Here is a 21,539-nt window from a genome sequence, read left to right as displayed (position 1 = left end):
AGGAATAAGTAGTTAAACAACGTTGTTTGCTTCTATCTTTTCTTTATTTTTTATTATTATCTTTACAATAAATGTGGCTTTTTGCCTTATCCCCCTCATAAGATCCTGCTTGCTTTTATTTGGTACAACATTTTGGTGGAGAATGCGAAAGGGGGAATATTGGTAAAAAGCCTCAGGTATTGTGAACATTAGTGTACACACAGCTGACTCTAAAAAGAGCAGTTCTATTTTTTTTTTTCTTTTTCTTTCTTTTTATTTTGGTTAACCAAAGCCTGCTGACCTCCAGAGGGTAGAGGCTTCACAAAAGAGCTCATAGTAAAAAGAAGCTACAATTATTGAAATAATTTAGGCTGTAAATAGAAGCTATGGTTATTCATTGAAATAATCTAGGCTGTGTAAGAAGCTACGATTATTCATTGGAATAATCTAGGCTGTGTAACTAGAAGCTACAATTATTGAAATAATTTAGGCTGTAAATAGAAGCTACGACTATTGTTGGAATAATCTAGGCTGTGTAAGAAGCTACGATTATTCATTGGAATAATCTAGGCTGTGTAACTAGAAGCTACAATTATTAAAATAATTTAGGCTGTAAAAAGAAGCTACGATTATTAATTAATAGTCTAGGCTGTGTCACTCGCTGCAAGGGTTCAGGGGTGATAAAGGAAACTACACAAGTATTAAAGATGTTTAAGAAAAGTCCAGGAAAAGCAGTCTCAGAGGGAGGAATAGAGTTTGAAGGAGCTCTAACCTCACCTTTCATAAAGAAATAACACCCTTTAAACAAATCCTTCAGAGATATGGGTACAAGTCCTTGGACAAGCCCTTGAAGATGTTTGTAATATTTTGGACCTAGAGGATAGATTGGCACAGTATATTCTCATGTACAAACCTTCTAATGCTGCCAAAGGATATGCAGCAGCAATTTGACTATTATGGGAGGCATGTAATAACAGTTACCTCCACTTAGCTACCTGCAAAGAAAAAAAAAAAAATCTCTCTCTGCAGGAAAAGCTAAACCCAAAAGAAAAAGGAAAAAGAAAACACAAATTCAGTTTGGCTCCTATGAAACCTGTAATGAGGTGTTCCTCAAATTAACTAATTATAAAAATTCAAATAGGAAACTGCAAAATGTAAAAGCCTCTGCTGCAAAAGCAAAAAGTTGGAAATGTCTGTCCCTCAGTACCCAGACACAGTTAGAGTCCTTTAAGGATGGGTACTGAGAGTTAAAGTAGCACTCTCAAAGTTTTCAGGGATATGCTTAAGGAAAAGAACCAGGAGGTGTGGGGTTTAGTGAACAAGGCCACCCTCCTTGCTAACCTGGTAATGGGACAAAGCCTGTGTCCATGGAAAAGGGCCATTCAGCAAGAAAAACAGGATCAGGCCCAGACAAGCAGGCAGGCAAAAGATAAATTAAAGGCCTTGTGGTAAAACTGGGAAAAAGCAGTAAGTACAGGTACTGTAAATCTAAATTCTTAAAACAATACTTACAAGAAGTAATATCTGAAGCAAGGCCAGTTTTCATTTTAAGAAATAAGAAAGCGTTTTAAGAAAGAAAAAAAAAAACACAGAAAAGTTAACTCTACAGAGTATGGAAGGAATTGAGCAATTGTGAAAATGCTAAAATGTTATAGGAAAAGAATTCTTGGTTTCTTTGCAGCCATTCTGAAGGAAAAAGGGGCCCTTTTCCAAAAGAGTGTCTGTAAATAATCCAGGCAAATTTCACTAAAGAACTTCAAGAGGGTACTATTGGAAACTTAACTACCCCCAAATAAATAAAAGTAAATGTAATCTTTGTACAGGTATGTAAAAATAGTGTTAAAAATATTCAGAGAATATATGCATGTATCTGTGTGTAAATATAGTGTAAATAGTAGGTGAAGTTTTTAAGATCCAGAACTCCTGTTTTGTAGGTTAGTAAACTGTTTTGTATGCTTAAAACAAATTGGTTTGTTAAAACTCAGTGAGCATAAAAGAAATAGTTACACCCAATTCAAAAATTAATATGGCTAAATAACATTATAAACAAAGAATGCACATTTTCCTGTGACATGCAATGCATATTGTAGAAGGAGGTAAAAACTGCAAACAAATCAAAATCCTGTGAAGGCTCCAGGAGCCACAACAGGTTGTAATTTCCTTTTCAGGTTGCTGTGTGAGAGAGCAGGACTTAAAGTAAAAACTCAAAACTGTAAATCTCTGGCAAAAGTTATTGTGTCCCTTTTTAAGACAAAGCTACAAACAGCTTTTAATCTAAAAGCAAGCCAGAAAGTGTCTGTGGTGCAAATGCCCTAGCTGGCAGCACAAACAAAAAAAAATGTTTGCAGGTAAATAAATAGTTTGATTAGCAAACTACCTGAGACCAGAACAAAAAGGGGTCTGCATATGGAAAAATTTCAAGATGGTTTTAAACACACTGGTCTCAAAGCTAAGTTGTCTAAATAAAAGGCATGCTATCACAGGATACTTAAACACCTATTGGTAAGATCCACAGGGCTACTTGTTATTTAATGCTAATGTTCATAATTAACCCTGTAATATGTACATGATTTTCTTTTTTTTTTTAAAAAAAGAAAAACCTTTAAAATGTTAAAATAATCATTGGAAACACATCTCACACTTAAAACCCTCCCAGCATTATAGTAATAATGCTTCTTGGCTACTCTCTATTCATAAACCTAACACAGCAGAAACTTACTAACTTAGTCTGCTGTATAAGAGGAAAACTAAAGTACACCTCCTAAATTTAATAATTACACAGTGGGGTAATTCACCCACAAGAAGGGGTAAAAACCATTGAAACCTGTTTTGCTACAAAACAAAAATATTTAACTATAGGAGTAATTGTAAGCAAAGAAACATGAAAACATATTTGTAAAAGAGAAAGTATGTAAATAATAATGCCACCCCCAAAGGGGTAGAAGTATGTTCTTGTTTTGTCTTTCAGAAAATCAGGACAAGCTGGTACCAGCTAAATACCCTACAACACCATGGATGTATTGTTGCAACAAAGATTGTTTTATGTTTTGTGTTTGTCTCATGTCTGTCTGTCTAACTAGCTAGTATACTGTGTTAAAGATAATCTGCAGTAGGCAGGAAAGGTTCAATAAGCATTAAACATGTTAACTGCATTTAGAAAAACCCAGTGTAAATGGCTGTGGAGAAATCTCAGAGGAACTGAGGGTTGTTTCAGAAGAGGCAGAATCAGCCAGGGAATTGGAGCAGTCTGGCAACCAAGTAACTGAGTATGACCAGCTTGCTGGGAAGTCAGTGTATTTGGGACAGGAGTGTTCCCAGGGGAGGCACACCCAGTCAGGCCTTTTGTCTTTGAAAGAGGGAGTTTTGCATTTAAAACCACAGGGCAATGGGGCAAGACCTATGTGGCCAAGGAAGGCTGCAGATTTTTCAACCTAAAAACCCAAAATTGTCAGCGTACACTTGGGATGAATTTGTTCCTGCTACTTATGCTAACTTTCATAACCACTGTACTGCAATTACTAAGAATGTAACAATGTTCAATGTGCAGGATTTTGTACCAAAACCCTGGAAATGGTTAAAAAAATGTACCCAAGAGCACATTGTATGTTCAAAAGCCTTGTAACACTGGTATTTTACTGTTAGTACTTGTAATTAGTGTTGAAGCTTCTCACCTGAGAAAGGGGAATTCCAAAATTGGTGTGTGATGTGAAAAGGGAAACTGAGGCACACCACCAATTTTGTTTTCACGGCTAAATGCAAGGATGCCTACACTATATGGGATGAGAGCATATACATTCATGCACTGTTAATTGGGTTTCAGACTGTTGCCCAAGCTGCCCTGGATAAAATCACTATTTTTTCTCTCGCTCTGGGCAAAGTCACCTAACCTGGATAAAAAAAAAAAGAATATTTGTTACATTACAATCGCAAACACATGTTGCCTCACAATACCATCTCTTAAACAGATTAAATAGAAAGTGACACTACGAGTATACCAGATATCGTAGTGTCAAAAGGGGGAGTATGTAGGGATAACATTAATGTATTGAAAATGATTCCTCCAAATGGAAGTGACTCCCCATAATTTGTTCCCCACAACTTAAAGTGTTTAGATTTATTATTAATTCTTCTATTATTATTATTTGTTAAGATTGTTAAATGTTTAGATTTATTATTATTATTGTCCCTTTAGAATATAATGTATTAGGTAATGTAACTTAGAACTGTTAAAAATATAATCCTATGTAACCAGAAACAGCCCCCCCCCCCCCTTGTGCTCCAGGGCATGCTCAAGCTTGTGCAAGGGGCTGCTTGAAATTGACATTGCAGAGATACATTGTAACAATGCATTGTCAAGCCACTAACTCTGCTATGGGAGCCAAGCCCTGTAATTGACTAAGGCCATTGTTACTTAATTGAGGCCTGTTCTCTTTAAAACATTGTAACTTTATTCAGCACTCAGAGAATGTTTTAAGCAATACCACCCAGAAACTTTCTGTAACTACAACTCTGATATATGTAAAGTTATTATTACCAGAAACTTTTTGTAACTACAACTCTGATATATGTAAAGTTATTATTATACAAAAACATTGTATGGGAAACATTAAGGAATGTATGTAAGAGAGAGAGAGTGCTTGGATGATGAGTGAATGGTTCTGAGAGGTGCCAGCCTGAGAATACAGCAACAAAGGGCTGAAGAAGGCGTCAGGTGCCAGTGCAACCAAAAGGTGTCAAGTGGAGAAACTGGAGGTCCACCCGATGAGATCACTGATGAGCACCTGGCAGCCACCCTGGAGACATCAGCATGATACAGCAATTTCCATAGACTGGCATAGGAAGAAATTCCTATAAGAACTGGACTAAAAAACTATGGAATCAGAGTCCAAGGTTCTGCTGCCAGCCCACCAGGAGCTTCAGATGCGCATCTGATCAGGACTTCGCTCCCCACTACCATCACTTGTGTACAGAGTACCTGGCCAGTATCCTGTCACAAGCAACTTCCAGGCTGGTAACTATACACAGAACTTGAATGAATGGATGTATGAATGAATGGTTATATATATATATATATACACAAGTGTATAAGGGTTAAGTAGTGTTAGGAATAAGTAGTTAAACAACGTTGTTTGCTTCTATCTTTTCTTTATTTTTTATTATTATCTTTACAATAAATGTGGCTTTTTGCCTTATCCCCCTCATAAGATCCTGCTTGCTTTTATTTGGTACAACATACACAGCACTTATTTTGAAATAGAGCACTCTTCCTCCAACTTCCCTTATTCCTCGTACAATGAGGGTTACACGAGTTGGAGTAAGAAGTCCTCCAGCTTGACAGTATTTTGACATTATTTCAAAATAACTGCCTGCGTGTAGACCCGAACTAAGTTATTTTGAAATGACACTAGTCATTTCAAAATAATGTTGCTGTATAGATGTACCCTTAGTTTCTAAGGTGCTGCAAGACTATTTGTTGAATATATTGGATTAGTAATAGGGGCTGTTAGAAAAACAAATAGGAAAACAATGGATTTAGATAAGCAGCTTCCTAAGAAAGGTTTGGTGGCCCAGCTCATAGTGGTGAAGATGCTACTTCCAGGCTCCCTCTCAAGATTATTGAGGGTGGGTCTACACTGCACTGTAACTCAAAATAAGCTATGCAATTTGAGCTAGGCAAATTGTGTATCTTATTTCGATGCTTTTTTGAAATAGCTTATTTTGTCATTTGGAGCTGCCTACACAGCACTTATTTCAAAGTAAATCGCTATTCCGAAACGTCTCTTACTCCTCGTAGAATGAGGTTTACAGGGATGTTGGAATAGCGAACCCGAAATAATGAGCTTGCTCTGAAGACGCGGGATAGCTATTTCAGGATACTACAGTATCTTGAAATAGCATTGCAGTGTAGACGTACCCTGAAGTATTTATTTTACCAATGCCTAGAGATCAAAGGGATACTTAGTAATTAAAAAGATTCTCGGAGAGCAAGGGGGGAGAGTTGTTCATTGGAGCACAGAGACAATTCCTGGGGACATGTCTGACACAACTGGGCCTTTCCCAGGCTTCCAGTGGATGGCAAGCCTTAAAGAAGACAGACATATATAGGCTGCTTATTTTTAAAGACGTTGCTCTGAAAAGCTCTGTCTCTAAAATAACAATGCTTTGTTTTAAGAAGGCTGTTTGATCTCTGGATGCCACTGGTCATAGCTCTCAGAGGGAAGATAGTCTCAGGCCACATCTACACAACAAAATTATGTTGACCTGGTTTACACAGGCATAGAGCTAACTGCAGTTATTAAATCACTTGTGTGTATGCAGTTAGCTCCTTGTGTTGGTGGTGCACATACTCACCAGGAGTGTTTGTATCAATTATACTGCCAGCGTGGGGCATTATGAGGTGGCTCCTTAAGGACAATAATAGTCAATATAAGCAACAGTGTTTACACTGACACTGAATTGCCCTAATTACATCAACTGTGACTTTGCACTGCTCTGAGAGGTGGAGTTACTCAGTTGGCATAGAGATGGACTTAGATGGGGCAGGAGCAAATTTAAGTGAAGACACTTCCACAGCTAAGTCAGTGCAAGGCAGTTTATGTTAACTTAACCATGTAGTGTAGACTAGGCTTCAGGGGGCTAAACCCAGTCAGTCCTGCTGAGATTACCATGGTTAGTACTAAACACTCCACGCTCAATAAAGAGATGGGGTGAAATCCTGGCCTCGATGAAGTCAGTGAAAGTTTTGCTGTTGACTTTAATTGGATCAGGATTTCATCTTAGGAGTTGAGACCTTGGAGGATAAAAATCTCTATGGACCTGATCCTGAAATCACATCTGTGAGTCTCTCACTACACTAGCTAGGCCTAATTATATAAATGTCAGGAGGCATGCTGGTGCTCACTGAGCAAAGCAGGACTCACAGTTTACTTCCATGGAATACTCCCATAGAAGTGAACAGCAAAAATCCCACTCACTTCAGTTGGGGAAGACTGTTCCCACTGGGGCCCAGAGAATTCAAAAGACAAAACAAACACTGCAGCAGCTAAAGCACAAAACCCTCCCAAAAATAAGGAGGTAGGAAGGATCCATCAAAGGAGAGCCTACCTCTGTCCATTTAATGACTATTCCTAGCTAGCCTGCTTGGGAAGCAGTCTCAGTAAGTCTACTGCTGCTGCTGCTACCACTCTGTGTCCCTAATCACAATAGAATTGCAAAGACAGTAATTACAGAGAGGATCCCCAAGGAGTCCTCCACACAGGGATTCCGGAGTTTCTTTCAATCACACAAAAGGGAACTCAGAAAGGAAATAATTAAAGGTCCAAAGCCTGATTGATCTGTTGCTGCAATTACATAGTAACTGGCAAAGCTCATTGATCTCCCTCTGATTCGGATCTATATTGGGTCATTTCAAGCAGCTCCTAGGATACTGACGGACAAATAATCTTATTACTCGCTATCTGCAATATATTCCAGTTACATGTATATAGTATAACTAGCAGAATTACCTGGTGTTGCCCGGGTACTTCAGGACAGGTCCTTGGGGAACGGAGGGGGTTTAGGAGGCTGGGGGCCAGGGGCCTGTTCTCCCCCCCAGCCTCCAGGGGCCTGCTCACCCCTTCATGAACCCCCAAGACACCTGGGGCATGTTATCTCCCCTCTAGGACCTCCTAGCTGCAGGGGCTTGTTCTCTCCCCACTACTATCCCCTAGCTGCCATGGGCCTGTTCTCTTCTCCCCCTCCCCCTTCCCTGCCACCAAGGGCCTTCCCTCCTGGCACTGTGACCAAGGGCTAGGAGAGGCGGAAAGGCTTTGGGATGTGGGGGCTACTTACCAGTGTACTGGCAGGCGAGATGGTGGAGCCCCAGCCCTGCTGGCTACTCCCTTGGTGGTACAGCTGCCCCCAGTGGCACTCTGCAGGATAGCTCTCCCCTGCACTCGCTGCCCCCAGTGGATACTCATATTGCGTCCCTCCAAATGACAGCACCTCCCTTTGTATGTTATGGAAAACTGTCCTTTTCCCAGGGCTTCCAGATGTTCTAGCACAACCAAACCCTGACGTGGCTTTAAGATAGAAGAAGAGGAAGTTGCATATCAAATATGGTGGCTCTATCTCATCCCATATAGGAGGAGTTCTCAATGGACTCACAAACAGACAGATGCACCATTGTCCTACCAGATGGCCATCACCCTGTGGTCATTCTGCAGTATAACTGTGACTGCTAGCAGACCCCTCCCTTTTCGTTTTATGAGAAACAATTATATTGCAAGCAAATCCCATTTTTCTGGTTCAACTGAATCCTTACCTTGCTTTAAGTAATGATAAGAGGAAGCTGCATAGCAAATTTGGTGGTCCTAACTATTACAGTTTAGGAGTTCTTGAACAAATAGATTCATAGACAGATAGACAGACGCACAAACTCTTGTAAATATATAGTAGATGTATGGGATATTTTTGCGCAAAGGCACATGCCAGTGTAGATGCTCTCTTACTCAAATACTCTAATGTAAAAACTCTTGCGTTAAAGAGTATTTGCATAAAATCTTGCCAATATAGACGTAGCCCTGCAGTATAGACAAAGCCTTAGAGTTAAAACAATGCTGTTAAAGTGTTAACCAGAGTAGGTTGAAAAAATTCTACCTTTTTTTCAATGGAAAATGTCTTTTAAAGAAAAACAGAAATGTTCACAAAAATATTAGTTTTGGTCAAGCTTTTTTTGAAAACAAATAAACAAACGGAAACCTCATTTGGTAGGGAAAAAACACTTTTACCTTTTCACTTAAAAGAGCAAAATAAAAAGAGTTTTCCCACCCCACTGAAATTAATTTGCCTGAACATTTTTGAAAATTTGCTATTAGTTTAAAAACTATTAATTTAAAAAATGAAAACTGTCACAAAAAATTCCTGTCAAAATGACTGTTCCAGTGTTGACTCACTTGGCTCAGAATCTGTAAAGACTCAAGCACATGCTTAATTTTACAGATGGCCTGTCCATCATCCAATTAAAGTTAATGGATCTACTCACAATGTGTAAAGACATGCATAATCTTTACAAGATTGGGTTCTCAGTTTGTATTTTCTCAAAGGTGTCTAGATCTTTCCATTGATGCAGAAGAAACTACAGGTTGAACCTATTCTAGTATGGCACCCTTGGGACTTGACTAGTGCCAAACCAGAGAATTTGCTGGACCCCGGGAGGTCAACAACGGCCTGGGAGCTCTGATGACAACCCCAGGGTCCCAACTGCCAGTCCCACATAACAGCCCCTCTGCTGCTGCCCAGGAACCGGTCCGCTGGTCCCTCTGCTGCTGCCTGGCGTTCTGGCTACCAGCCCTGGGACTCTTCCTGGTTCGGGCTTCTGCAGCCACCCCTGTAGTCCCAACCTGGGGCAATGAGGGGTGCAGACAGGGGCAATCATTGGCAAATGCTGGGGAGGGACACAGGGGGGCACAGACATGTGACTGCTCCTTTACGTGACTCCTTCTGGTTCCACCCCTAGCCTGTGGGAGGGCCTGCCTATTCCTGCCTGCTTCTACCCTGCTCCTATCCCAACCCTTTCCCCAAGCCCTCTGTCCCGAGTGACATGGCCTGAGGGACCAGCAGAATATCATACCAGCAGCATGGGTCTGCCCCTCCTGACCTGCATTTATATGCCGTGGGGGAGAGTGGAGAGACCCAGCCCCAGTCCACTCTTCTCCCCTGGCTCTCAGATTCCTCGCTTTGCTTCCCACCATCTGTAGGTGCAGAGGAAGGGGAGTGGTCCCAAACCCTCTCAATGTGGCTGGGGGAGTGAAGCAGGCTGGGGCCAGGTCACTCTGCTTTCAGCCACCTCTGCTAGTGAGTGCGGGAGTGGGGAGGGAGCAAACCCTGCTACTGGTGCCAGGCCCCCGATCCACACTAGTTCTCTTGGCCCCTTGGAACCTCCTTAAACAGGAACTCGGGCCAAGTGGCTGCCAGCCTTTTCCCCCTTCCCTCATGGCATTTGGGGATACTTGTGACCCTTTATGGCCCACCCACACATTACTCCAGGGGATAAAGGGGAGGAAACTTGCCCCCCCTCATGATAAGCAGACGTCTGGCTAACTAAAATCATGCTGGACCACAGATACTGCCCGCCCAGCGAGTGCCATCCAAGAGAGGTTCAACTTGTACATTTATTTCCTCTACAAATTGTATCATTTGGACTTAGGGGCCACAACTGCAAAGATCAAAGGGATTGTGGTGCCCTACACTTGCATCTGGTGCATGAAAGAACAGTAATGGATTTTTTTGAAAGATTATGTGCAAAGGGAACAAGAAGTCCTGTGGCACCTTATAGACGAACAGATTTATTGGAGCATACACTTTCCTGGGCAAAGACCCACTTTGTCAGATGCCTGCGCAAAGGGAGCAGCGGTTTTGGTTTACTGTGGCCAAAGAGTGCAGGCCCGCGTGCTGCGGTTCAGGGAGGGCAGCCCAGGGGGTGTGTAGGTCAGTGGCAGGCCAGAGGACCTGGGGGGGGAAGGGGGGGAATAGTGATAGAAATGTAGCCCTGTTAGTCTGGGGTAGCTAAAGCAAAATGCAGGACAATGTAGCACTTTAAAGACTAACAAGATGGTTTATTAGGTGATGAGCTTTCGTGGGCCAGACCCACTTCCTCAGATCAAGTATTTCAGTCTCCCGTGGCCACCAGCGTCTCTCCCCGTGGGTCCAGGAGCCGGAAGGCCGCTATCGCGGGCTCCAGCTGCAGGGCCAGCCCGGGTGCCTCGCTCGGCCAGGGCAGGCGGGGCCGGGACGCTGCCCGCTGAGCCCGCTGAGCGCAGGAACCGGCCCCTGGCTGGGGGCGCCCCGGGAGCCAGCAGCCACTCCCGGGTCTCCATGGAGACCCCTAGGCCGGCAGGGCCGCTGCGGTTGCCACGGGCGCCGGCGCCACGGGCCGGACTCGGGTTCCAACGGGTCGGAACCAACAGCCGCGGGCGGGTTGAAAGTAATCAGCGCCCGCGGGGCGGGGCCGCCGCCTCCCCGCCCCCGGCACGCGGCGGGCTACATAGGCTGGGCGGGGGCGGCGGCGCGGCTCGGCGGCTGCGGGGCGGCAGGAGAGGCGGGGTCTCCCCGGCCGGTGCGGGGCTGGCGTGTAACGCGGGGCCGCGGGCGCTGGGTTACAGCCGGGCTGCGGCGGGTCGGGCGCTTGGAGCTCGCCAGCCTCCGTCTCCCGGCTCGGTGGCGGAGGGCGCTGCCCTAGCGGTGTCCGCGGGCCAGGAGAGCCCCGGACCCGCGCATCAGGCAGCCCTGGCGACTGGGCTCTGGGGGCTCTTGCTTCCAGGAGCCTCTTGCCTTGCATCTCTGCCCCCCCCCCCCCAATAACCCCCTGGAGCTGGTGTCTCTTTGGCTTCTCCAGCCACCGCTTGGCCGGAGTTTGTGTCGCCCCAGAGCTGGCTCACCCCGGCTACAACAGCGAGGCTGGGCGGGGGCAGGGGTGCATGGATGAAGGCAAACCCGTCTCCCTGTGAGTTTGGAAGGAAGAAATGCTGCTTACAAGTCGCAGATTCTAAGTGCTGAACGGATCCTTGTGATCCTGGCCCATATAATGCAGGCTAGAGGGTGTCCCTGCAATGATTCCTATAGCCTGTCTCTTAGAAAATCCTCCACTCTCGATTTAAACATTGTCAGTGATGGATAATCCACCGTGACGCTTGGTAAATTGTTTCAGTGCTTAATGAGACCCGTAAGACACATCCTGCCTTTAGAATAAGGAGAAATCCTGGGAGAGAGATGAGCTCCTTCTGGGAGTGGGAATCTGGACTGCAGGGCACTGAAACAATGTTCATAGTGGGGAGGCTCAGAGTCATTGAACTAGGATGTAAATCCTATAGATTATGGAATCCCTTTCTAGCCAGGGGGATGGCGGCAGCCTTAGTTCCAGCATCTATGTTGAACTACTGCCTCCAGAGCGGAGTTGGGATGAACTTACCTGGGATGACTAAACTTGCTTCTCTCTTCTCTTATTAGTGGTCAGCTGCTGACCTTGGAAAAAATGCATCACAACGATAAAAGTGGGATCTCCCAAACTGGAAGTCGGGAGACCCGCCAGGTTGCAGCTGGGCCTTATTCCAACCAAAATCTCCCACAGAGGCCTGTGCTTGGGCTGCTGACTGAGAATGGCCAGTGCTTGAGGCCATGTGGCCAGGTAACTGTTGTGGAGGGGGGACCCTATTGCTTACTGTGGGATTACACTTACAAGAAGTGACTGGCAAAGTCCTAGGTGTCTTTTGTGCGTGTATGAGTGACTCTGCTTAAGTCAGCAACAATGTGGGCAGTTGCTATGGAAGCTATTCTTGTTTTCAGATTTTTGTCAAGACCCTGTTATTCCAGGATTGGGCTTCTTCTGGGGTTTCTTGTTACTATGCATTTTAAACAGAGACAGTGAGCAGCTATGGTGCTTTTTTTTCTTACTTAAACTAAGTATTTCTCTAAATCTAGTTAGCCTTTTTTTTTTTTAAACCAGAGGTAGGGAACCTAAGGCCTAGGGGCCAAATGCGGTCCCTGGCTTTACTGTATCTGGCCCCCAGGGCTCCGGGCTCCTTCCCCTCAGCATTGTGGAGACCGTGCTGGCACTCCAGTCCTCACTGCCCCCTGCCTGACTGATTTTTCTGCAGATCAGTGGCTCCCAACCCAAAAAGGGTTCACCATCTCTGTTTTAAATCTTTTGTGAACCTGCATGTAAATTGTCAAGGGCATTGTTGACAATGTTGGTAAACATGCGTTTAAAACTTGTATCCAAAACAGGTGTCTAAAAGTCTTACTGATCTAGATATTTAAGTATGTAAATACCTAACCTGACTTCATTTTTTCCCAAAATCACAAAAGCCTGATAAATTATGTGATCCTAAGCTTGCCTTAGAGAAAGACAGTACCAGCTCCAGCAAGTTTATTGTAAATGTCATAGTTTTTAGTATCTTTTTTGTAATTATAGGAGCTAGGGTTTCATGAGAATCTCAGTTCAGCTTTTATCCTTATTAAAAAAGAAAAAAATCTAGATCACTTGGTTGCAAAAACACACTTTTCAAGTGAGGCCCAAGTGCAACTTTAAAAGGCTTAAACTAGAGGGCAAATTAAAAGCACCTCATATTTATTACCTTTTGACTTTTCAGGCTATTTTGTTGTTCTTTTTGAATGCTTGGAGCTGGCAGTACTGGATTTACTATATGGAATTTGGATAGCACACATGATTTGCTTCTTTTCTCAATATTTTATCCAGAGCACACATGGGATTTAAAAGGGTAGTGCTCCCATCTCTGTTTGGTTAGCAGAGCATTTTTGGGTGGTCATGGCTAGCTAGTATTTTACAGTGGAGCTCTGCTGACCATTTCTCTCTGCCTCCACTGGTAGCCCATCTTCAAATAAGGTTTCTGGAGGGAGAGGGACTATTAGGTGGCTTCTCTATATCCGTGGCCTATGGAATGTGGGGCTCATTGGAAATGTATATGTTCCTTAACTGCCAACTACTGCTCAAAAGTTCCGTGATTCAGTCCATGACTCCTACAATGTAGTGACATGGTGGCAATACGTTCAGAGAGCAAGAATTACTTTTTGGATAGTCTTTTTTCCTATTCCCTGGTTCATGTTTCAGAACAAATTTAGATGCCAGAGCCATGATGCAGATTTTAATCTGGGTAGCAGTACTTTCACTAATACTCTACTGCAGTGGTCCCAAACGCGGTGCCCGCGGGTGCCATGGCATTTATGTGTGCCCACCTAGTGAGCAGGGCCAGCCCAAGCCATTCTTGCACCCCTGGAAGCCTGGCGCACACATGGCCCCAAAAGGTTGGGGACCACTGCTCTACTGTGTCCTGGATTGGAATGGTTCTTGCATATATAGTAGCTGTTACTCCTGTGCAAAGCACTTTAGAGAAATGCAGTCTGGTGGGATTAGAGTAATAACAGATTGCCATTTAAAGGTGTCATGGGGTAGCCAAGTTAGTCTGTAACAGGAAAAACTTTAAAAAAAACCAAATAGTCTGGTAGCACTTTATAGACTAACAAAACATGTAGATGGTATCATGAGCTTTTGTGGGCACAACCCACTTCTTCCGATGACTGGAGTGTTGCAAGTCCAGAAGTGTTGGTTCTGGACTTGCATCACTCCAGTCATCTGAAGAAGTAGGCTGTGCCCACAAAAGCTCATGATACCATCTACATGTTTTGTTAGTCTTTAAAATGCTACCAGACTATTTGTTGTTCCATTTAAAGGTGGTAATCCTTAGAGTACATCAGTATTGCGTGATGAAAACAGACCTCCACTGTCTAAAGCCAGGCTCCTAAATATAGGAGTCTGGACACAGAAGTTTAGCATATTCCACGTAAGCCAACAGGGATTGTAGGAGCTCAGCATCTCTAAAGAGTTTGAGTTACTGCAACTGCAGCTGTTATTGACATGGCAGGATTTGTGACTGCTAAACATTCTGAAAAGTTGGCCCCCTCTTATTTCAGAGCCTGAGTTTGGCCAAAGCTTTTTCAAACCTAAGTGCCTACTGTATTGATGAAATGCTGAAAGACCAGTCTTACGATGCACTTAATATAGTATACGCTTATTGGAGGCTGGGCACTCTTACCTCAGGTTCATGGGATAAACTACTTGCCCCGGAGTCAAAAAGTATAAACACGGGCTAAATTCTAACCCACTTGTGCTGTCTACTGATGTGCTTACTAGAATTGTAAGAGACTTCTAGCTTTCATCTGCAGTCTTGCTATTGGTATTCCAGGAAGATTGATTTGACCCTTATGAAAGGCTTTGTCAGCTTTTCAGTATACTCCACTTAATTAGCTCTTGAGAGAGATGGCATAGCATTAGTATACATGTGCAAAAACTGTATTAACTTTACTATCAGATTATAAAAGACTGCTTTAAACTCTTAATGCACCTTTTGCTTTCTTCAGCAAGCTAAGGTAACAACTGCTGGGTTGCATTTAATGTTGGTAGTTCTCAGCATGAATAAATTGAACTGTAGCTCAGAGTTTATAATTACAGTTGGCATTTCAGCAGAATTGTTCAGGCTGGCCATTTTGCAGATGAATGTCTGACACTAGCAATAAAAGACTGCTCAAGACTGAACCTGGCTTATTAGACTGGAAGACCACTACTTCTTAATGTGGCACAAATGTCTGTCATTACAGCAAGATGGCAGTAAGCAGAATTTCCTAAATGCCAGTTGTAATGGCAAGCTTTGTGTCAACTCATTTTTCAATTTATTGATGAAAGTGATAGCACCAAAAATATGAATTACAATGGTTCTGTTTGTACACCAATCTCTTCTGCAGGTTTAATCTGTACTTTATTTCAGGGTACCACTGTAGTCAGACGCTTCTCTGGCTCTGAAAATGCTTTCCCTCCATCTGGAAAGAATATATTGCCTAGCTGTATGGTCAGTGTAACATCCAAGCAAGGATTTTCTATATATGTAGATGAACCAGAGCAGAAAGACAGATGCAGCTGCACAGTTGTACAAGAATTGGAACCTAGCCTGTGTGAAGTGGATACTAGCACAATGAAATCCAATATTCATCTGCTGTTGGACTTGAGTACAGGTAGCTGTCATTACTCAAAATCTTGCTTGCAACATTAATCTAGTATATGAGATCTGGATTTTTTTTTTTAACAAAAGTAAATTAAATGATCTGTAGATGACGTATTCATATGTGATTTGAATCTTGTACTAACAGAAAATACCTTGTATAATAAAAATCCTGATTATGCAGGTTCTCCTATGTTGGTGGATACGTCATTCCAGTCACATCATGAAATTCCTATGGATAACAGCATAGATGTAATGAATGTGGGAGACTATGCAGAAGACATTCATCAGTACCTTAGAGAAGCTGAAGTGAGTGGCTTTTGCAAGCCTGTAACATCAGTGTTTCTTTGCTCCTACATGTTTTGGCAACACTTACCTCTTAAAATAACATAGTTTGCCGCTCCTTAGCTTGGAATATGATATACAATTTGAGCTATGCAAATTGCTTATCTTATTTCAATCTAATTTCAAAATAGCTTATTTTGAAACTTAGCGCTGTCTATGCAGCGCCAAATTTTGAAATGAACCACTGTTCTGACATGTCTCTTAATCCTTGTGGAATGAGATTTACAGAGATATCAGAATAGTGCACCTATTATTTTGAAAGCTATTTTGAAATAGCAGCCATGCTATCAAGATGCAGAAAATGGTATTTCAGGATACTGGAAGTATCCCGAAATAGTACCGCTGTCTAGACATGCCCTTAGAGTGTTGCTGCGTAATGCAAATTCTCAGGTTGCTGCTTTACATCTTTTTACTGCCTGCATTATCTTAACAAAGCATTCTTTCTTAGCTCCCTATCTTGCTGGCCAACGCAGAGCAGGAGGTAGTGAGAAGTTCTTCAGCTTTGAGTCTAACTCCTCTCTGATGGAATGTGTAACAGATCTTTGCTGGGGTGAAGACACTTGCAAAAGCTCTTGAAAACCTATTTATCAGGTTGAGAATAAAAGAATGTGGCAAAAAAGGCAGCTCCAACCTGAGGAGCTGGTAGGGGCTCCTAACACTACCAGCGCAACGCTTCCTCCTGTTACCATTACTAACGACTTTTTTTATACTCCGTGCTAGATTTTTAATTCAGTTAGGGCTATCGAACTTCATGATTAACTTCTATTGCTGAATTCAGTAATGGTCTCCATTGGTTGATGGTGGGAATCAGTGATGGCCTTAATATATTGACTATCAACATAAATAATTGCTTACACCGTGAATACGGTGAAGGTTAGTCTTATAATGTCATAATTACTGAACCTCAAATCTTTTCAAACAGACAAGATACAGACCAAAACCATATTATATGCGAAAACAGCCAGACATCACGTCAGGGATGCGTGCAATCCTGGTAGACTGGCTGGTAGAAGTTGGGCAAGAATACAAACTTCGTACTGAAACTTTGTACCTAGCTATCAACTTTCTGGACAGGTTTCTTTCCTGCATGTCTGTCCTCAGAGGAAAGCTTCAGCTTGTTGGAACAGCAGCAATTCTTCTGGCTGCGTAAGTGTCTCTTTAATTGCTCACTGAAGACAGGCAAAATCTTCCTGTGGGAAAAGATCTTTTGGTCTTATTTAGCGGCCGAAACTAAAATTTGTTTTGAAGAGTTATGCTGGTTCTGACACCAGCACATACCTTCCAGTAGGCGTGCCAATGTGTAGACAACTACACAATTAACCAATAAGCCTGCACTTATCTATTAATCCTGTCAACTACATGCATCCTCCCTGCTCTCTTGTTGCCTCTGCAGCAGAAGCAGCAATGAGGAGGGGGAGGGGGGAGTGTGAGCTGGTGCCTCTGAGGAGCCAGCTTTTAATCCAGCTCCCCACAAGTACCAGCTCCGCCTGCCCCCTCCCTCCTCCCATTTTGCCCTGCTACCTCAGAGGCAGCGGCATGGAAAGGGGGTGGGAGGGCAAGTGGAAGCTGATACACACAGGGGGCTGGCTTTTAAGCTGGCTCTCTGTGTCAGCTCTGTGGACCCACCTGCCCCCCTTCTTGCTTCCTAAAGAGGCAGTGGAGGGGGGCATGCAGGAGCTAGTGCTTGGGGAAGGTGGCTTAAAAGCCTCTATCAAAGGCAGCAATATAGGGGGGTAGGGGCAGTGCCACAAAGCAGCCTCTGTCTGCAGTGGACCCAGGCTCACTGTGGACAGAGGCTGCTCCACAGCAGGGGTAGAGGGGGGTGTGTGTGTGCGTGTGTGTGTGTCTCTGCTCTCCACAGAGGCTGCACTGGCATACCATGGAGCAGCCTCTGTCCCTAGTGAACCTGGGCCTGCCATGGACAGAGGCTACTCTGCAGCAGTAACCCCTGTTCGTGTGAAGTCCAAGCTCTCTGCCAACAGGCTGCTGCAATGGAGCAACCTTTGTTCATGGTAGGGATGTTAAATTTAGATTAACAGGCTAATCGAATAGTCAATACAATTTGCATTGACTATTAAATTAATCAATAAGGGCGCCTTTGCCTTTGAAGTGTAGCAACCATATAAGTCACAGGATGTATCTAGGTAAGAGTTCAGGTCTACATATTTTCTTGGATCAAGGTGGGCTGATGTACTCAGCCCAGCACTGATTTCTGCAAGTCTCTTTCTGATTTGGAACTTCCAACTTCATAAATGTAATGGTGGTTTTGCCCTGTTTCATAGGAAATACGAAGAGATCTACCCTCCGGAGGTAGAGGAGTTTGTGTATATAACAGATGATACTTATACGAAGAGGCAGCTATTAAGAATGGAACACCTGCTCCTGAAAGTACTGGCTTTTGACCTGACTGTACCAACCACCAACCAGTTTCTCCTGCAGTATTTACAGAGACATGGAGTCTGTGTCAGGACAGAGAACTTTGCAAGGGTATGTTACACTTCTGTAAGGGCTGTGTGAGGGCAGTGATGGTTAAAGCAGGAATAGGTGTGGGGTGGAGGAATGGGAATTTCGACTGTTTACTCTCAGGAGCAGCTTCTTGGTTGGAAAACACCTACTGTCGGGAGTATGCTGATGGTGCCTGCCTGTCAGTCAAACATGACTAACATCCTGATAAAACAGTACCTAACTGGGAATTATTACCAGTATAAAAACCCAATATGAACATCTGTCATGCTTCTTGCTTTCCGGAACAACTACACAAAGCTTTATGGGGTCAGTCTGTATTGATACTGCTGGTGATAGTAGCAGAGCCCAGAGGCCCCAACGAAGATAACAACTGACTGTACAAATATAGCTATTCACCCTTTGTCCTTTATGTTGCTTGGGAGTAAGACCTGCTTTCTTTCACACTATCACAGATGGGGAACTCAGGCATACACTAACTTAGCAGGGGCTATAAAAGAAGCCTGTGATAGAGCTGAAAACAAAGCCAGACCACCTGAGTCCCTATCAGTTCCTCAACCATGAGACTGCCCAGCCTTCACTCAACTATCCAGTATCTCTAATATGTGACTCCTGGCTCCATTGAAGACTATTGGAGTCAACAAAAGTTCTACAGTAAGGGCAGGATTTCACCCTAACTTTCTGAACAGTTAAAGCAACTTTCTAAACCAAGTATATAATCATCCACAGATCTCCAAAACTGTGGTGTTGGAAAGGCTACGAATGCTTGTTTAGAGCACACTGAATTGATTTTACTATATACACAGGGGTCTGTTGGAAAGTAACATTTTAGAACTTCTTTTGCTTAGTATGTAGCAGAGCTGAGTCTCCTGGAAGCTGATCCATTTCTGAAGTACCTTCCTTCGCAAACTGCTGCAGCAGCTTACTGTCTAGCAAATTATACTGTGAACAGGCATTTCTGGGTAAGCTCTTTATTTTCAGAGGTGCTGTAAACAGGATTTCATAAGATTCCTTCCACTTCTAAATCAGAATCTGTAATCTCCACTCCAACTAGCAGAATTATGAACTAGCAGATTTCTTGGGAGGGTTCTATTTCAGTTGAACAGGCTTTTCCACTGGCACACAATTAGTTAATATCAAGGTAGTCTAAGACTTGTTCCTCTTTCTCATCTAGAACTTCTGTACAGGAACAGTACTCCATTTTGGACACTTGGTGAAACTAACTTTAGGGTACATAATCCTAATGAGACTTGACAAGATGGCTATGACAACTTATTGACCACCCTATAAAAACTGATAGAGGCCAGTCTATGCATCATTCTTTGTGTTGGGAGTGAGAAGGATCTTAGCAGCGCATGGTTTTATCCAAATACCAGTTTCATTAGTATACTTCTGCAGCACCTGGGCAAATCACTTCTGGTATGAATGATAGGGGACACTGCTCAGAACTGGTGAAACAGATACCAGCCAGTATTCTGTCTGCATAAGAAGCTCCTTCTTATCAGACTTCTCTGCTGTAGTAGATACTTGGTGGACATTGGTACTGGGATGCTAGGGGTATTAAGTGGCTAAGATTTTTAATTGACTGCTATGGGATCTCATTTCACCAGCAAAACAGATGCATGCAATCATCCAAATATTTAGCAGAAATGTGGCCCACATCTCAATATATGCCTTGTAACAAAATCTGGAAGACATGCTACCTAACCAAATGGAAAAATGTACCAGTAACTTTTTTTCCCCTACTGATCAGCCAGAAACGCTTGCTGCATTTACTGGGTATTCGCTAAGTGAGATAGTGCCTTGTCTAAGTGACCTACATAAAGTATGCCTTGATGCTTCTCATCGACCACAGCAAGCAATTAGAGAGAAGTACAAGTTGTCAAAGTAAGTTCCTGAGACACTAAATGCCTTCTCTTTGGTTCCAATTGACAGCAGGGATTACAACTGGCCAAATCTCAACTGCTGCAAATGATGCAGTAGTAATTAATGGAATTATCAGGGCTTGACAAACTATAGAATCTACTCACCCATGGCGAGTAGATTTCAGCTGCGCTCCCCGTTTACCGGCGGCGCGCACATGCACATTGCGGCTCTTGCGCATGTGCAGTGTGGGGCTGGCGAGCGGCTTTCACCGCTGTTTGTCAAGCCCTGGGAATTATGCTATGGGAAGTTCTATGTACAACTTGCTCGAGCAAAATTTTCTGTAACTCATTCCTATCCAATGGCTCTACTAACAAGGTGATGTTAAAAACACACATCTTCAGATTTGGGGTGATGCTGAATCTTAGAAGATTGCTCTTATACAAAGAGCAGTCTTCTAATGTAGTCTTAAGCATGACTGTTTCAGATATGCGTGATGTTGAAAGACTCAACAGTTGAAAACAATTTTTTTTTTTTACCTCAAGTAGGGCTTCCTGCTTGTTTAACATTGTTAGACCGTTCTTTCATCTTTAGTTAACTAACTTGTAACTATCTGCCTGTCTGTTTCTCTGTTGTAGGTACATGTATGTGTCCTTTATGGAGCCACCAGGAGTTCTACCTCTGGAGTAAATAGCAGTGAATCAGCGCACTGACTAAAATTGAAGCACTTGCCTCCTGATCAACAGAGTTGATCGCACATTTTATAAGGCACTGCAGGTCATGTGTCAGTAACCATGGTGCTTACTATATTAGCTGACATTTTTAAATGACTTTTTTACAAGGACTCTGGACTATAGTTTTAATGTAAACCTAAAGCACTTTTAATAAATGTCTTGCCTTATGAAGTTTCTAGCTTCACTTGTCCAAGCTTCAGGTTACTAAGTTGTGGTAGATTCTACATCTTGACACTGCCTCAAATCAATATTGAGTAAGTTTGTTATGAGAAACTCAGATGCTCCACTCCTAAGTCCTTAGCCTATGTTAGGTAGGTCAGACTAGATGGTCCTTGGGATTTGATAACTTCAATGGGTTGTAAATCAAAAGGAGAAACTGCATGGTGGTCTACCATAAATTGATATCTGCAGTGAGTTAGCTATGACTAGATGACCTGGTATGACTAACATGGCTAGATATACCTTCCATGCAGATCTTGCAATTAGTCTGCCACTTGAGTCTTGTTTCAAACAATAGGAAAGAAGACTACAGCAGCATGAGATCATGTATCTATGAAAGTTAGCTGTTGCGCAAATCCTCTTGAATGTAATTCCGTCCCAATTACTG

At 43.1% G+C, this 21,539-nt stretch overlaps 1 protein-coding gene across 5 annotated transcripts in view; it reads left to right on the top strand.

The window, feature by feature from the left end:
* Positions 1-21,110, top strand: part of CCNA1 (cyclin A1) — an 87,659-nt gene extending 66,549 nt beyond the window's left edge. For 2 of the 5 annotated variants that reach the window (XM_075919166.1, XM_025183323.2), the window contains exons 5-12: positions 11,965-12,142; positions 15,297-15,540; positions 15,712-15,836; positions 16,795-17,018; positions 18,155-18,359; positions 19,184-19,297; positions 20,089-20,222; positions 20,837-21,110. In XM_075919166.1, the coding sequence (XP_075775281.1) occupies positions 11,965-12,142; positions 15,297-15,540; positions 15,712-15,836; positions 16,795-17,018; positions 18,155-18,359; positions 19,184-19,297; positions 20,089-20,222; positions 20,837-20,888 (1,276 nt within the window). In that variant the 3' untranslated portion in view covers positions 20,889-21,110. The other 3 variants (XM_075919168.1, XM_075919167.1, XM_006120544.4) reach the window with 3 other exon arrangements.
* The last annotated feature ends 429 nt before the right edge of the window (positions 21,111-21,539 follow it).

This window comes from Pelodiscus sinensis, chromosome 1 (assembly GCF_049634645.1).
Source record: "Pelodiscus sinensis isolate JC-2024 chromosome 1, ASM4963464v1, whole genome shotgun sequence".
Lineage (NCBI taxonomy): Eukaryota > Metazoa > Chordata > Testudines > Trionychidae > Pelodiscus > Pelodiscus sinensis.
The sequence above is the reverse complement of the archived record's forward strand: the minus strand, read 5'-3'. Positions and strand labels throughout refer to the sequence as shown.